General features: G+C 46.6%; 1 protein-coding gene across 3 annotated transcripts in view; it reads left to right on the forward strand.

Annotated features, from left to right (window-relative positions):
- Window positions 1–17,219, forward strand: part of GLT1D1 (glycosyltransferase 1 domain containing 1) — a 111,363-nt gene extending 94,144 nt beyond the window's left edge. For all 3 annotated transcript variants that reach the window (XM_043902100.1, XM_043902101.1, XM_043902102.1), the window contains one exon: window positions 13,950–17,219. In XM_043902100.1, the coding sequence (XP_043758035.1) occupies window positions 13,950–14,111 (162 nt within the window). In that variant the 3' untranslated portion in view covers window positions 14,112–17,219. The remainder of the gene's footprint in view (window positions 1–13,949) is intronic.
- The last annotated feature ends 793 nt before the right edge of the window (window positions 17,220–18,012 follow it).

Consider the following 18,012-nt stretch of genomic DNA (forward strand, 5'->3'; position numbering starts at 1 on the left):
GGTCCCTGCCTGACCTCCTCTGTGTGCTGGGTGCCCTTGGAGGGACTTTGCCCATTTCTCTTATTATTCTCATGAGCACCCCACACAGGCGTTACCATGATGCAACCAGAGAGGGTAAGTTGTTTGCCTTAGAAGTTCAGCTGGAGGCGGTAGGGCGGGGACTCGAACTTGCAGCCTGATGGCAGAGTCTGCTCAGCCGGGCCTGAGAGCCTTTGCATAAGATTCCTCCTGCAGCCGCCTCTCCGCCTGTCTCTGTCTCTTCTTGTCTGTCTCTGTATGTCCTTGTCTCTCCCTTCGTCTCTGTCTCTCCGTCTCTGACCCTCCCTCTTCTGTCTGTGTGTCTCTCCATCTCTGGGTCTGTGTCTCTCTGTCTCTCCTTTATCGCTGTTTCTGACGTTGCCTCTGTTTCTCTCTCCTTCTGTCTGTGTCTCAGTCTCCCTGCCACCTGCCTGTGTCTCTCTTTCTGTCTCTGTCTCGCTCCCCATCTCTCTCTCTCCCCCTCCCTCCCCTTCTCTCATTTGGGGAGAGAAGGGACACTTTTCTACAGGACCGTCCTCTAAAAGGATTCTGCTCACGATTTTGTCCAAGTCCCTGGGGAGAGCGGACGTCTTTCTACGTCCCCGTCCTCCTTGGCTTCTCCGCCTGTGGCTGGTCTGTGCGATCAGAAAGACACAGATGGCAAGGGATGCCCCGGGTGGGCATAGCGCCGAGTGGTGCTGCATGGAGCCAGACTTGGCCAGGTGAAGACGAGTGCAGAGCCAGCAGGTGGGGCTCACTGCTCAGGAAAGGCCCGGCCCGGCCAGGCAGCGGATCAGGGATGGAGCGCAGGGCCCTTCCTGGCTCTGGCCCAGGGGCTTGCACTTCAGACCAGCAGGCAAAGTCTGACATTCCCCTAAAATCGGAGGAAGACAGGACAGTTTTTGTTTTTGTTTTTGTTTTTGTTTTTCCAACTGTAGGGTCTTCACTCACGTTTCCAGGGCAGGAGAAAGCATCTCAGACTTGACCTTCTGGCCTGACCTCTGCCGGTGGCCTGCTTCTCACAGGCTTCATACGTGCTTCTGGGACCCGCCCACTGTGCAGGTCCTCTGCTTGTGAACAAGCACATTATAGTTTGGGGCTTTTTTGTTTTTTGAAAGTGAGAGGTTTTAGATACTTCATTAAATATGAATATATTCAATTTCAAGGCTTTGACCATCCCTAGTCACCATGGTGTAGAATATGTGTCCTTGTGTAAAAAATACCCATTCAGCGTGCTTTAAGAGGAATAAGTGTTTTGCAATCTATGCGACATGCAATAGAATTTGATATTTTTTTTGAAAAAACAAGTAACTGGGGACTTCTCTGGTGGTCCGGTGGCTTAGACTCCATATATATAGGATATATATTGGGATAGGCTCCAATATAGGGGTTCAATCCCTGGTCAGGGAACTAGATCCCACATGCTGCCGCTAAGAGTTTGCATGTCAGAACTAAAGATCCAGTGTGCTGCAACTAAGACCTAGCACAGGCAAATAAATAACTATTTTTTTTAAAAAAAAGTCATTGTAATTAGGGGGCTTGCAATTAGGAGAGTGTCCTTCGTGACCTGGCCTGACCACACCGAAGGGACCCTCTGTCCCCACTGAGTGAAGTGAAAGTCGCTCAGTTGTGTTCAACTCTTTGTGACCTCATGGACTATACAGACCATGGAATTCTCCAGGCCAGAATCCCGGAGTGGGTAGCCTTTCTCTTCTCCAGGGAAGCTTCCCAACCCAGAGATCGAACCTAAGTCTTCCACATTGCAGTCGGATTCTTTAGCAGCTGAGCCACAAGGGAAGCCCAAGAATACTGGAGTGGGTAGCCTATCCTTTCTCCAGCAGATCTTCCCCACCCAGGAATCAAACCAGGATCTCCTGCTTTACAGGTGGATTCTTTACCAACTGAGCTATGAGGGAAGCCCATCTGTCCCCAGAGCTGCCAGCCAATTCCCTGCCCATGACTCTGTGAGTTCCTCTTACCAGGGGCCTGGTGGACTCTTCTAGTGACTAGATGTCAGGACAGCAAATGCAGTGCACAGCTTGCTCTAGCAATCAGCCTTGTAGGTGCCTTTGAAGTTGATCCTGGAGTTCAGAGCAAAGAGGTGCCGGTGACTTCTTAGCACTTGTAGAATTCAGGCAGGTGGCCTGTTTAGGATCTTTGGGGACTGCAGCCACGAGGGGTGATGCTATAGGAGAAGGAAGGGGGGCCCTGGCAGCCGACTCAAGCCCCCTTCCGAGGGGCTTCCGCCCTCGCGGCAAGCGAGGCAGTGCACACCGGGAGCCCCTCACCTCCGTTCTGGGCTCTGGATCTGTGCGCTGCTTCTGTCTGTCTCTCGGGGGCTCTGTCCCCAGAGTACTGCTCAACCCAGGCATGACTGGGTCTTGTCTGGATGGTTATAACAGCCTCCACTATTCCACCCATGCACTCTTCTCTTGGCCGCCAAAGGGACGTTCATACAATGCAGATCTTGGGACTTTCCAGGTGGTCCAGTGGTTAAGAATCCGCCTTCCAATGCAGGGAACATAGGTTCCATCCCTGGTCTGGGAAGATCCTACATGCCGCAGAGCAACTAAACCCATGTGCCACAACCACTGAAGCCAGCGCACCTAGAGTCCGTGCTCTGCAAGAGAAGCCACCGCAATGAAAAGCCTGCGTACCACAACTAAATAGCCCCCTCTCGCTGAAACTAGAGAAAGCCAGTGTTCAGCGATGAAGACCTACCATGGCCAAAATATAAAATAAATCTTTAAGAAAAGAAATTAAGAAAAAAACGCAGATCCTGTCTATCCATTCCAGTAGAAAAGCCCTGGGTGACTTCCCGTGGCTGCAGAGAAAATGCAGCTCCCGTCTCAGTTCCCCGGGCCCCCATCAGCCCCCTCATTCCCCTGCTCTGATCTCCCTGCCACTTTCTCCTGCCTGGTTCCACCCACATCCAGGCCCCCAAGAGCATCCTTCCCTCTCAACTTCACTGTCTCTTTCTCAAGAGGCTTTTGGTGGCCCCTCATCTATCACCCCATTCCCCACACCATATTCTCTATCCCCCCACCCTGTGTTTTTCCTCCATAACCCTCTGCGCAGGTCAGACATGCGCACTTGCTTTTATTGTCCACAGCATCACTCCCTCACCCCCATCCCAGACTGGATGCCCCCCAGAGTGGCAGTCATGCTGGCTTTTTCATGCAGCCCCCTCGTGATGGTCCTGGCACAGATGGGTGCCCAGCAACTAGTGGGAGATGTACTTAGACCAGGGCATTAAAGGGATTCTCTTTCTGGTAAACACCTTTGGTTATTTAAGTGTGATGTGACCCTACGCCGCGTGCTGTCCAGGTATGACTGAACTGCTGTCTTTCCCTGTTTTCTTTGCAAAGTAGCCGATGACAGCCTCGGCCCCGGAGCTTTGCCTGGACTTTGAGGTGTCCCTCCTTAGGTGGTTCTTTCCACGTCCTCACTGAAGGCAGCGATCCTTGGGTGACACTGTCAATGTCATGCTCACGGCATCTCCCCAAAGCATGACCAGGATGACTTAATTGCAGACTTACTTGCACATTTCTTCTGAGTTTTGCTCTTTCCCTCTGACGTTTGACTGCTGGTAACGTGTCCACCAGAACCATCTCCCGAGTACACCTTTTCTCTCCAAAGCCGTTCCTCATTTTCTTCCCTTCCCTTTCTGCCATCCTCCTCTTCCCTGCCTCCGGAGCTGCCAGCATAGCACAGGCAATGTTCTGCCAGCTCATATATTGGAGCTGATGCTCTGAGAGGAATCTGGGAGGCAAGAGAGAGAGAGAATGTCCACCATCCTTGCCTTTAGCTTCATCAGTAGGTCCCAAGTCCCGTAGATCCGTGCAGTAGCTTTGTGGACTTACTCCATCCTGCTGTGAAGTAGCCTTGGCTCTGGGGCTGCTTCACCTCTGCACGGCCCGAGGTTAATTCCCATTTCTGATACTCCCTGCTGTGTTACCTCGGGCAGGTTCCTGGACCTCTCTGTGCCCCTTGTTTCTGTGAAAGGAGTTGTAGTCATAGCACAGAGTTGGTGCCCTTTTTCTGCAATTCCAAAATCCTAAAAAGACTTGAAAAAACAATTTTACTTTTAGTCAATTGGGTGCCAAAACTCCCTTGGCAGCAAACTCGTATCTGAGCTGATGTGAAGTCATTTGTGGCTTTGTTTGTCCTACTGCGTGGGACTATTCATAGTTTGAGTCGGAAGTTTCATCGTGTTGTTTACGGGGCTCTGTCTTAGACCTACTGGAGGGTATATGCTAATAAAAGGGTACTTAAGCATCTTATTGGGCTTCACGGGTAGCTCAGTAGGTAAAGAAGTTGCCTTCAATGCATTAGGCGCAGGAGACAAGGGTTCAATCCCTGGGCCAGGAAGATCCCTGGAGGAGGGCATGGCAACCCACTCCAGTATTCTTGCCTGGAGAATCCCCATAGACAGAGGAGCCTGACAGGCTACAGTCCGTAGGGTCTCAAAGAGTTGGATACGACTGAGGCAACTGGGCGCACATGCACGTAACCCAAAGTCCTGAACGCTGAAACATGGTCAATGTTGGCTCTTGTCATTGTCAAATTCTGCCTGATTCTGGCCCCCTTGGAAGGCTTTTGGCCACAGACATCAGGAGTCATTGTTGAGAAATTAGAGAACAGGCTGGCACCTCACTGAGGTTTTCTGCCTGACTCAACCAGGCACCAGAGAAGGCAATGGCACCCCACTCCAGTCCTCTTGCCTGGAAAATCCCATGGACGGAGGAGCCTGGTGGGCTGCAGTCCATGGGGTCGTGAAGAGTCGGACACAACTGAGCAACTTCACTTTCACTTTTCACTTTCTTGCATTGGAGAAGGAAATGGCAACCCACTCCAGTGTTATTGCCTGGAGAATCCCTGGAACAGCAGAGCCTGGTGGGCTGCCGTCTGTGGGGTCGCACAGAGTCAGACATGACTGAAGCGACTTAGCAGCAACCAGGCACAGAAGAGAATCAAAAGGCAGTTCACTTTCTCACCAAGTGGTCCATGACACTCATGTATTTGAAAGGATACATGTACCCCAATGTTCATAGCAGCGCTATTCACAATAGCCAAGACATAAAAGCAACACGTGTCCATCAACAGATGAATGGATGAAGAAGATGTGGGTACATATATACAGTGGAATACTACCCAGCCATAAAAAATATTGAAACAATGCCATTTGCAGCAACATGGATGGACCTAGAGATCGTCATAATAAATGAAAAGTAAGTCAGACAAAGACAAATACCATGTGATATTGCTTATATATGGAATCTAAAATATGGCACAAATGAACTTCTTTATGAAACAGAAATAGACTCACAGACATAGGAAACAAATTTATGGTTACCAAGGGGAAAGGGTGGGGTAAATTAGGAGTTTGGGATTAACAGATCCACAGGACTATATCTAAAGTAGATAAACAATAAAATCTTGCTGCTGTATGACACAGGGAACTAGATTCAGTATCTTGTAATAAGCCATAATGGAAAAGTATATCAAAAAGAATATGTATATATATGTGTAACTGAATCACTTTGCTTACACCAGAAACGAATGCAAGATTGTAAACTAGCTACACTCCAGCTTATCTTTATAAGCTGGAGGTTTGGGCTTCCCAGGTGGCGCTAGTGGTAAAGAACCTGCCTGCCAATGCAGGAGAAATAAGAGATGCGAGTTTGATTCCTGGGTCAGGAAGATCCCCTGGAGGAGGGCATGGCAACCCACTCCACTATTCTTTCCTGTAGAATCCCATGGACAGAGGAGCCTGGCGGGCTACAGTCCATGGAGTCGAAAAGAGTCAGACACTACTGAAGCTACTTAGCACGCACACAGGCTGGAGGTTTATGCTGAGTGATTCCAAGACTATTTGTATGTTCTTATGAGTGGCCCTCACTTTACTTAATGGCAGGAGTAGAGAGAATAGCTAATATATGCAGATAGTTGGGAGTATTATGTGGCCATGTTTACATACCCATCATTGTGAAATGTGGCATTTAACTAGAGCTTAACACTAGACCAATGAATGGTGTTGCACATAAGAAGAATAGACTTTTTCTATATGGATCTTGAAGTGGGATTCTCACTGCTGGCAGTTTCCAATAAGATCCATATATTCTGTGGCCTAAAAACTTGTGTAAAATAAGTTAGGCACAGTGGTCCATCTTAGGCCAGAATCACCTGGGGTGGGGGGAGAACTATTAGAAAATACACGTGTATTATGGACCAAATGTTTGTGCCTCCACGCACTCACGCCCAAATCCAGATGTTGACATTCTAACCTCTCCTGTGATGGTGTTAGGAGGCAGGGCCTCCAATAGTCCATTAGGACATGAAGGTGGGGTCCTCATGAATGGAGTTAGAGTCCTAATAAAAAGGACCATACATGGACTTCCCTGGTGGTCCAGTGATTAAGAATCTGCCTGCCAATGCAGGGGACACAGGTTCAGTCCCTGCTCTGGGAAGATTCCATATTTCAAGGGGCAGCTGAGCCCATGTGCTGCAACCACTGTGCCCTTGCTCTCTAGATCCTACAAGCTGCAACTCCTGAAGCGCCATGTGCCTACAGCCTGTGCTCGGCAACAGGAGAAGACACCTCAAGGAGAAGCTCTCACACTGCAGCAAAGAATAGCCCTGCTCAATGCAACTAGAGAAAGCCTGCATGCAGCAATGAAGACCCATCGCAGCCAAAAATTAACCAATTTTTTAAAAAAGACCCCACAAAGATCTCTGATTCCTTCTGCCATAGGAGATTATAGTGAGAAAACGACCACCTATGAATCAAGAAGCAGATCCTTTCAGCCTCCAGAACTGTGCGAAGTAAATGTTTGCTGTTTATGAGCTCCCCACCCCAGCCTCTGGTATCCTATTGTTGTTGTTGTTCAATCATGTCCCATTCTTTGAGACCCCATGGACTGCAGCATGCCAGGCTTCCCTCTCCTTCACTGTGTCCCAGAGTTTTCTCAAACTCATGTTCATTGAGTCCATGATGCCACCCAAACATCTCATCCTCTGTTGCCCCCTTCTCCTGCCCTCAGTCTTTCCCAGGATCAGGTTCTTTTCCAGTGAGTCAACTCTTTGCATCAGGTGGCCAAAGTGTTGGAACTTCAGCTTCAGCATCAGTCCCTCCAACGAATATTCAGGGTTCATTTCCTTTAATTTGAACTGGTTTGATTTCCTTGCAGTTCAAAGGACTCTCAAGAGTCTTCTTGAGCACCACAGTTCAAAAGCATCAATTCTTTGGCACTCAACCTTCTTTATGGTCCAACTCTCAGATCCATAATGACTACTGGAAAAACCATAGCTTTGACTGGATGGACCTTTGTCAGCAAAGTGATGTCTCTGCTCAAACAGACTAAGACAACATTCCTGGACCCCACCCCCAACCTATCCAGTCAGAATCTTACAGCAAAGTTTGAGAACCAGAGGTACAGACAAAACCTTAATTAATTGCAGGATTCCATGCAAGAAAGCCCCGGGGAAAACCACAATCTTAATGACAGCACATCTGTCAGTCTTCAGAAAGCTCCTTGTCAATTTCTCCCATCAGTGAGTTGTATTCAAAGCATCTGCGGAAGCGGCTTTGGGGCTGTTTAATTGTACATACACCCTGAGCCTGAAATGCAGAGTTTTTATGTGATTGACTTTCGCTCTTCCAGTAAGAACTAGGATGTATCACTCACAGAAGGTTGCCAGAATGCAGTGTTCTTTAAAACCATCCCATGTTCAGCCTACCAGCTCTCGTGTTCTCTCCTGCATGGGTCATTTGTTTCCTGTTAAGGGGTTTCCCTCTGCCTCGTGGCTTTCAGCTAACATGGTTACCTGAAGGCTCCCAACAGAGGTCTAACTATCCATCCTGTGAAATGGACAGCTTCTCATGCCCTGGATCTGGTTGTTGCCTCAGGGCAACAAGGCAGGTTGAAAGGATTCAGTGAGGAAAAAAAAAATTAATTGAAATACAGTTGATTTAAAATATTACATTAGTCTCAAGTGTACAATGTAGTGATTCATTATTTTTACACATTATATTCTATTTAAAATTACTATAAAATATTGGCTGTATTTCCCGTGCTGTACAATGTATCCTTGCAGCTTGTTTATTTTGTAACAGCTTGTACCTGTTAATCCCATACTTCTATCTCTCCTCTCCCCATTTACCTCTCCTCTCTGGTTACCACTGGTTTGGTCTCTGTGAGTCTGTTTTGTTATATTCATTCCTTCGTTTTATTTTTTTATATTCCACTTGTAACTTTTAACATACAGTATTTATTGTCCTCTCTCTGACTTATTTCTCAGTGAGAAGTTTTTCCACGAGTTTTTCCACCACTCAGAAAGGAAGAAAACTCTGAAAATGGTCAATAACTAATTGAATAATTATGAAAGCAAAACTCTACTCATTTGCATGATTTTTTTAAAGAACTTTTGAAACTTATAACCTATGCCAGAGTTTGCACACTGCTAATCCTGGGGTGGATTTAGTCTGCAAACATGTTTTGTTTAGTTTTGCTGTATACTTAAGATTTTGAATTAGCTGTTGATATTTAACATGGAGTGCTTTTACATAAATACTCGGAATTTTGACTTCTCTTGAAGATCATAGGAAATGTGGAGACAAGCAGAGGCCTCTATTCACCCAGGCAGCTGGGGTTTGACTTCCCTGCCAGGGCCCAGGAGGCAGGCACCTGAGTTTCCAACTCTGATTTTAAGATGTGGGATCCTGATACTTGGTTTCTATTTTCTTTTACTTGTTTTAGTGTTACAGTTACAGTTCAGTTGCTCAGTCGTGTCCGACTCTGTGACCCCATGGACTGCAGCATGCCAGGCTTCCCTGTCCATCACCAACTCCTGGAGCTTGCCCAAACTCATGTCCATCGAGTCGGTGATGCCATCCAACCATCTCATCCTCTGTTGTCCCCTTCTCCTCCTGCTTCAGGCCTTCCCAGCATCAGGGTCTTTTCCTGATGAGTCAGTTCTTCCCATCAGGTGGCCAAAGTATTGGAGTTTCAGCTTCAGCATCAGTCCTTCCAATGAATATTCAGGACTAATTTCCTTTAGGATGGACTAGTTTGGTCTCCAAGGGACTCTCAAGAGTCTTCTCCAACACCACAGTTCAAAAGCATCAGTTCTTTGGCACTCAGCTTTCTTTATAGTTCAACTCTCACATCCATACATGGCTACTAGAAAACCTATAGCTTTGACAAGATGAACCTTTGTCGGCAAAGTAATTTCTCTTCTTTTTAATATGCTGTCTAGATTGGTCATAGCTTTTCTTCCAAGGAGTAAGCGTCTTTTAATTTCATGGCTGCAATCACCATCTGCAGTGATTTTGGAGCCCAGGAAAATAAAGTCTGTCACTTTCCATTGTTTCCTCATCTATTTGCCATGATGTGATGGGACTGGATGCCACAGTCTTAGTTTTTTGAATGTTGAGTTTTAAGCCAATGTTTTCACTCTTCTCTTTCTCTTTCATCAAGAGGCTCTTTAGTTCTTCTTCTCTATGCACCCTTTAATGCCTCATAACTTATTATCATGAATAATTTTCAAGACTAGATCATTGCATGAGTGATGAACACGCCCCTTCCTAACCAGGATTTGGCAGTCAGATGGTGCGTGTTCTGGCTAGTTCTGCAGGTGACGGGTATATAGACGCTATGGGGCTTTGGTTGGGATGATGATACATTGGCATTTATACTTGTTTCCTGGAATTTTTTTGGAAATTTTTAATTTATTTACTTTTGGCTGCACTGAGTCTTTGTTGCTGCCCTTGGGCTTTCTCAGGTTGTGGCCAAGAAGATCTACTCTCTAGTTGTGGTGCCTGGGCTCCTCACCTGTGATGGCTTCTCTTGTTGCGGAGCGCAGACTCTGTCCGTGAAGGCTCAGTAGTTGTGGCGCATGGCCTTAGTTGCTCCCCTGCATGTGGGATCCTCCCGCACCAGGGATCGAACCTGTGTCCCCTGCATTGGCAGGCAGACTCCTAACCCCTGGACTACCAGGGAAGACCCCGGAAGTTTTGCTACAGCTCTTATAGCATGGTTCTTTGGTCCACTGGGTGAGTGACTGGTTGTGATGCAGATGGTAGCCAGGCATCTCTGTCGAAGTGGTCTTTTGTCTTCAGGAGGCTATCTCAGGCTTCTTTGTGGGGTGACCTCAGGGTCCCATGATGGCAAGGTTGGGAGCTCTAGGGCCTTTTGAGGCTTTGCTTGCAAGTCAGACAACAGACCTAGTCTGTTAGTCAAAGCAAATTCCAGGACCAGCCTAGATTCAGGAGATGGGGAAATAGACCTCCTCCCCACTTTATGGGAGGAGTGGGCAGGTCCTATTGCAAAGAGACGTTCATGAAAGGGGTGGCAGGGCCATGGCCACCGTCTCGCACAGAGTGAATGGCAGAGTGTGTCAACATTCTTTTCTCATTGTCCACACGAGTGTGTTCAGAATATTGCTTTAGTTGTCATGGGGGAGCTGTTTCAGCCCAGAAGAAAATAATTTCAGGGCCTCAGAGAGTCACTCTCAACATTCCCGAGTGTGATTTTCTTCTTCTTTCTTTTCTTTCGGCCAGTGTCCAGGGTTCTATGCCAGCGGCGAAGATGTTTCTCACTCCTCACCCGACTCTCTCTTGCTTTATTTCAGTCTGTGGTTTTTTTTTTTTTTTTGTTCAGTCTCACATGCAGAGAGGAATAAACAGTGTGCTTTATCACATCCTATTCCTAGAAACTCTATCATTCAGGACTCTGTTGTAAAACGGTCATAGATTCTATAGAAATCATAAGCAAGGGGGTTGAGTTTTAGCCAAAGTCTCTGTATCAGGTAAATCAAAGATACGAGCAGCATCTTAAAATAATGTACCAAAGCTATAAGCCTCTAGAATAACTTTAATAAGGATGTTGTTATCCTGTGAGATGAGAATAAATATGTTATATTTTTATTATAAAAAGAACACCAATTTACCATAAAGTGTATGCATACTGCTTAAAAATATAATTCTACTCTATTGTAAATATTGCTATTTATATTGCTAGCTATAAAAATCATCCAACGTTTAATTAACAATAATTTTGAGAGTACGTGGATGTTCCCTGCAAACAGCAAAGCACTGTGTATTAATCTCTGTTGTTTTATTGGAATTTACACAAGTTGGTGAATCATAATAATGATAGCTAAGTCTGTGCTAGGCTCTGCCCTGAATCATTGTATTAATTCATTAAATCCTCTCAACATGCTACAAAGCAGGTACTGTTTGTTTTAGTTGTTTAGTTGCTAAGTCGAGTCCAACTTTTTACCATCCCATGGATCATAGCTCTGCCAGGCTCCTCTGTCCCTGGGAGTCTCCAGGCAAGAATACTGGAGTCTTTCCATTCTCCAGGGGATCTCCCGGACCCAGGGATTGAACCCACATCTCCTGCCTTGGCAGGCAGATTCTTTACCACTGAACGCCCTGGGAAGCCCTGGGTCCTGTTATTATTCTTATTTTAAAGATGAAGAAACTGAGGCTCAGGTTACGAAATGCATCCAGCATCATTTCTGTGATTTTTTTCATTCATTTGTATTGGAGTACAGTTGCTCTGCGCCCTTGTGTTAGTTTCTGCTGTACAGCGAAGGGAATCAGCTATATGTTTACACACATCGCCTCTTTTTTGGATTTCCTTCCCATTGAGGTCACCACAGAGCACCGTGCACGGTTCCCTGGGTATACAGTAGGTTCTCGTTAGTTACCTATTTTAACCACATATGGTATATATGTCAATCCCAATCTCCCAATTCATCCCACTCCTCTTCTCCCACTTGGTATCCATACATTTGTCCTGAACATCTGTGACTCTATTCCTGCTTTGCAGATAGGTTCATCTGTATAATTTTTCTAGATTCCACATACACATTATATTATATGATACTTGTTTTTCTCTTTCTGACTTACTTCATTCTGTATGATAGCCTCTGGGTCCATCCACATCTCTGCAAATGGCACCGTTTTGTTCCTTTTTAGGGCTGAGGAATATTCCATTGTGTATATGTACCACATCTTCTTTATCCATCTCCTCTTGGACATAAATTACAACACAATCTTTTTTTGACCCACCTCCTAGAGTAATGAAAATAAAAAAAAAAATTAAACAAATGGGACCAAATTAAACTTAAAGACTTTTGCACGGCAAAGGAAGCATAAGATGAAAAGACAACTCTTTGAATGGGAGAAAATATTTGCAAGCAAGTTAACTGATGGCTCAGACATTAGAAAGTGTCTGCCTACAATGTGGGAGACCCAGGTTCAATCCCTGGGTTGGGAAGATCTCCGGGAGAAGGAAATGGCAACCCACTCCAGTATTCTTGCCTGGAAAATCCCATGGATGGAGGAATCTGGTGGGTTACAGTCCATGGGGTTGCAAAGAGTTGGTTTCACTTTCACTTTCTTTAACTGACAAGGGATTATTCTCCAAAATATACAAATAACTCATGCATCTCAGTATCAAAAAAACAACCAACCCAACCAGAAAATGGTAGGGTGTGAATTTAAATGCAGGCCTCATGGCTTATGAGCACTGCTTTGACTTATGTGCAAGCATAATAAATAATGCATATTCCCTTCCTCTCTCTGAATACTCTTTAGCAATCAAAACAATTCTAATTCTTTCCAGTTATGAAGGGTTCTGATTAACCTCTTAACCCTTAAACCCTTTAAATCCTTATTAAAAAGTGGCCACTTTGGGATTTCTCTGGCAGTCTTACTTTATTTTGGGCTTCTTTGGTCGCTCAGGTTGTAAAGAATCTGCCTACAAGGCAGAAGACCTGGGTTCAATCCCTGGGTTGGGAAGATCCCCTGGAGAAGGGAATGGCAACCCACTTCAGTATTCTTGCCTGGACATGGACAGAGGAGCCTGGTGGGCTACAGTCCATGGGGTTGCAAAGAGTCGGACACAACTGAGCAACTAAGCGTGCACTTGGGGACTTCTCTGGCAGTCCACTGGTTAAGACTTTGTGCTTCAAATCCAGGGAGTGCAGGTTTGATCCCTGGTCAGGGAACTAAGATCCCACCTGCTCACAGTGAACTCCAAACAAAAAAAATTATTTTTAATTATTAAAGGAGGTGGCCACTTTCTCATTACATCAGTGTCTACAAAAAGTATGGGTAAACATAGAGCAATGTAGACTTCTTCACTCTGAAGCCGAGCACCAGAAGCAAAGTCTAGAAAATTGAGGCTGGTTTAATCCCCTCTCCCCTATGGAGTCAGGGGCAGGGCAGGGCTTATCTGTCACATGCCCACTGCCCCTTGGGAGATGATCAGCGTGGGCCTCAGAGAGGTTAACTAGCTTGCCCAAAGCTGCATAGCTAAGTTACGTGTTTCAAAGAGGATTTGCTCCCAGATCTGGGCCAGTAGAAGCCTGACCTTTTCCACTCTGTCAGATGATGTCCATGATTTGAAGACATGCTCTGTGCCCAGGAAAGATGAAGGAATATAATGAAAAAACAAACAAAACAAAACTGGGCAGAGGTACTATGGTCTACAATATAGGAGCTCAGATCCTGGAGTAAGACCTGACTTCATCTCCCAGCTGAGTACAAAGGAGGGGAGAAATTGTGGATCTAAGAGTCACTGTAGGGACTCAGTTACTATAAGAAACAGCAAGTTTGGGTAATTGAGAAAAGAAAGATGGAGGAAGCATAATTGATGGCTCCAGTATTTTTCTACGATGTTCACCCTAGCGTGTGTGTGTGGGTGTGGGTGTGGGTGTGTGGTTTGTGTATGTAATTTCTTACTCAGTCCCAATGTTTGCACTAACTTGCATCCCTCTGAAGGGCTATTTTTTTCCAGAATAAGGGAGGTGGGCAAGAGGGACCGGGAGCAAAGGCCGACCTGGGCTTTCATATGTGTTTGCATCCCCCGTTTCACCAATTACTTACCTCTCTTTCTCCTCCACCTCCTTCTTTGCAGGAGTTTGTTCATCTGGCAAAGAGACTGGTGAGCGATCCGGCATTGGAAAAAAAAATCGTGGCCAACGGAAGGGAGTACGTGAGAAAGTATCATTCGTGGCAGGAGGAGAGACAGACCTACAGGCAGCTGGTCAGGACGCTGGAGAGAGACACTGGGGACTAAGAGTACCTGTCTGATGCTGTGAGACGCTCAGCCGTGGGCGGATACCCTTGGACAGAGCTCTGGGCAGGGGGCCTGGCCAGTACAAACCAAGCCTGGTTCACTGGAGTCGTAGATCTATCAGTCATAAGACAATTCATCCAAAACCTCTCTGTGCTTCCAAGTAACATCCCAGATGTGCTTCCGGATCATACCTCATGGAGATGCAGTCCTCACTGGGGTGGGGGCAGGGCCACTGGTTTTAAGGGGAGTCAGAGAGAGAGTTGGAGTAGCTGCTTTAGGACGTTCCTAGGGACAACAAGGACTTATTTTGTAAGCCCTCACAGGGTAGACATCGCTCTCCTGTCTTCTGATGACCTGTAGCCCATCCCTGCCTGCTCAAGGAGCAAAAGCAAACATCAGAAACATTAGCTGAGAGGGGTCCTGGCAGCAATTTTTGACATGGTACAGACCCTGCAGCCAATCTGGAGCTGACAGATGTCTGGCTGTGCCCCCAGGCTCTGCAGGTTTGCTTCCCTGAACACCAGAAGCATGGCTGTGTGTGATCAGTCGTGTAACTGTAAGATAGCCAGGACCTCTTTAGACAAGAAGGCAGCACCACCCCCACTCCCCCACCCTCTAGGCTCCACCTACCTCTGGCCAAATTGGGGTGGAAAATCAGTTGGCACTAAGGCCTCATCACCCATGGCCTGCAAGATGCTGGGACTGACTCTGGGTTCAGCGTCAGGCACTCAGCCTCAGAGACCCAGCAGTGAGTGGAGATGAAGTCACCAGCCTCCAGCCCATCTCAGGACTGGCACGTGGGTCCCAGTGACCTCATCCAGCACGGGGTGAGTTTAACCAAGTGTCGCCATCACTGTAAGGACACCCTGACCACACCAGGGGCACCCCCAAACCCAGTGCTTCTTTTCCTTGGTGGCGGCATTTGCCTCTGTTGGATCCTGAAACCCCCTCTTTCCAGTGGACATTCCATGATGACTGGGGGTGACACGCTTGTTTCTTGTGTAAAGTTGGAAGCCACAGGATCCAAAGGAGGAGATGAAGCCAGATCTGAGTCCATCCAAGGAAGTGTTTCCTTAGGGCTTGTTCTGATGCCCGCAGACCCTGGAGGGGGCAGGAAGACCCATGCCATCTTTGCTTCAAACTTCACAACATCTTGGGCTTTTTTCTTTCCAACCATCCTGTTTAATAAATAGCCAAACCTAAAAGAGGAAGGCTCTGACTGAACACCTTAAACTCTGGTGCTGATGACATGGAGATGAGAACAGCATATTTATAGATTCTGTCCCATGTCATTTCCAGTTTAATTCTACGCCTCAATCTCACAACAGAGTACCTTCCCAAAGGCAGTTATCTGGTAAACCTGCTCCTCATGCCCAGGATTCTCTAACAATACCCATCACCATCCTCCTTCTTTTTTTTTTTGGTGGCATCTGAGAGTCACAAGAGTTGGGGTCCCCTATGGCAATAGAGAAGAGAGGAAGGGAGAAACAGAGTCCAAACCCCTAGTGGACAGATCCATCTGAATCTGGAATCAGTGATGCAAACCTAAGAAAAGGCCAAGTGTTGTCCTGGGCACTGACCAGGGATGCTGCTGTTGAAAAAATACTGGTCATTGGGAGTCTCTGCTCTCATCCTGGTTGAAGGATATTGTATGTGCTTGGCTCCGCTGAACCTCAGCGTTGTTGTTCATCCATCTCTTTATAGAAACATACACACATGCCTCATGCCCTTTAGGGAAGGGCATGTTTTTAAATGAATAAAGTGTCACCGTCCGCTGTCCAGCCAGAGTCCCTGTGTGTTCCTTTTGTGAGCCTGGTTCAGCAAGAACCAGACCCACCCCACCCTTTAGTTCTTGCACTTTAAAAGCAGATGTTAGTCCACTGACGCATCTCATTAAGAGGGGTTTAAGATGCAATTGCTATTTTAATACCAAAGTATAGATGTAAAAAGAATGCTTTTCTGTAAATGTTCTAGATGCTCTCAGTTTCATACTCCGTTAACTTTATGTTTAAACATTTTGCATATAGTTTCCAATTTGCTGATGTACAGGTTTGGATGACTCAACGAGTCAATTTCCAGATAGAACTGAGATTCTGTAACCTTCACACGCAGAGGGAAATTGCATTTAACGCAGCACGGTGTTCTTTTGCAAAGAGGCACTGCTCGTACCTGACTTGCAATTGGTGTGATGAGCTGGCTGGCACTCACCGCTTCTGCCAGAAGAGCCCTCTGCACCCCTTCCCCACACTTTTTTTTGCAATGAAGTTAAATAGGATAGCTTTGTTTTGATCTGAAAGGTTCATCAGGTATCTTCAGGTTTCCAAAGGCAGACTGTGCAGGCTCTCCATGCAGATGGGAATGGGTGGTCCACACGGTGCCTTGAGCACCCTGCAGACTAGAATGTGCCGCTAGCTGGTCTCTGTTCTGATGGCTTCCCTCACTGTGGCTCAGATGCTAAAGAGTCCGCCTGCAGTGCAGGAGACCTGGGTTCGATCCCTGGGTCAGAAAGATCCCCTGAGAAGGCAATGGCCACTCACTCCAGTATTCTTGCCTAAGGAATGCTGTGGACAGAGGAGCATGACAGAGTGACCAACACACTCACACACACTATCAGTTAGGGATGGGGTTTGGAAATCCTTTGTACTCTCAGCCGGCATGTGGCTTCAAGTGTCCGTTACATTTCTATGTCATCTTCAGTAACAATACTTGGCACAGCTGCATAAACTCTTCCCTAGAAGTTTCCTGGTGCTGGACCTTGCAGTTCGTTAATTGCAACCTGTTAGGAGATGGAGAGAGCCAGCTCTTGTCCTCTTCCTCCTCCCACCTCTCTCCCCTCCCCCTTTCACATACATCTCCCATACCCCACCTTCCCACCTCCCTTCCCCTTTCTGACCCGGTCTCCTCTTGGAGAGTCAGGAGCCTGATGTGGGAATGACACACAGGAAGTCCTCCCCAGCCAAAGCCAGTCCTCACCAGGGAGGCCAGGTAGTAAAAGCGGCAGTTCCCCAGCCCAGCTTTTATTTTTAAATTTTTTTAATTTTTAAAAGTAATTTCATTTATTTATTTATTTTTAGCAGTTGCTGCACGGGCTTTTCTCTAGTTGCAGAGTGTGGGCTACTCTAGTTGCCGTGTGTGGGCTTCTCACTGTGATGGCTTCTCTTACTGCGGAGCACAGACTCTAGGGCATTCGGGCTTCAGTAGCTGTGGCTCCCAGGCTCGAGAGCACAGACTCAATAGTTGCAGTGCATGGGCTTAGTTGCCCCGCAGAATGTGGAATCTTTCCAGGACAGGGATCGAACCTGTGTCCCCTGCATTGGCAGGCAGATTCTTAACCACTGGACCACCAGAGAAGTCCCCCGTTTCACTTTGAAAACTCCTTGTGCTTGGGCTGCCTCTCAGACTGATTACATCAGAGTCTTGGGGGCGGAGGCACCCAGGCCCGAAGTTTCCCTGATCCAATGTGCAGCCACAAGGGACAAGGACCGACTGAAAACATCCACTTGAGTACGGACCAGAATTTCAGGGAAAACAAGGACCATCGAAGTAAAGGGTGTTTGTGACTTTGTATTCAAAAACTGAATCCCAACATTAAGAACATAGAGTACATTTGTCTAATGTTTACTAAGATTTATTTCTGCAGATAGAATTGAAACTCTCAGCGTAGTGCCAAGAAATATTTCACACAAACAAATAAACAAAACCCATCCACTGGGACTTCATCAATATTCCTCTGAGCTTCTTTTCTTCCTTTGATGTTGTGGTTTTCTTTTGCAGTGTCTGCCCTGTCATCATCCTTAAGTCACTCATTACCTGGTTCCATCCTGCCAGAGCCTCCTTTGCCTGGGTTTTAGGTAATTTTCCAGCATCCATTTCATCCATTTCAGGAAAATATTGCATCTTC

This window comes from Cervus elaphus, chromosome 5 (genome assembly GCF_910594005.1).
Source record: "Cervus elaphus chromosome 5, mCerEla1.1, whole genome shotgun sequence".
Taxonomy (NCBI): Eukaryota; Metazoa; Chordata; class Mammalia; order Artiodactyla; family Cervidae; genus Cervus; species Cervus elaphus.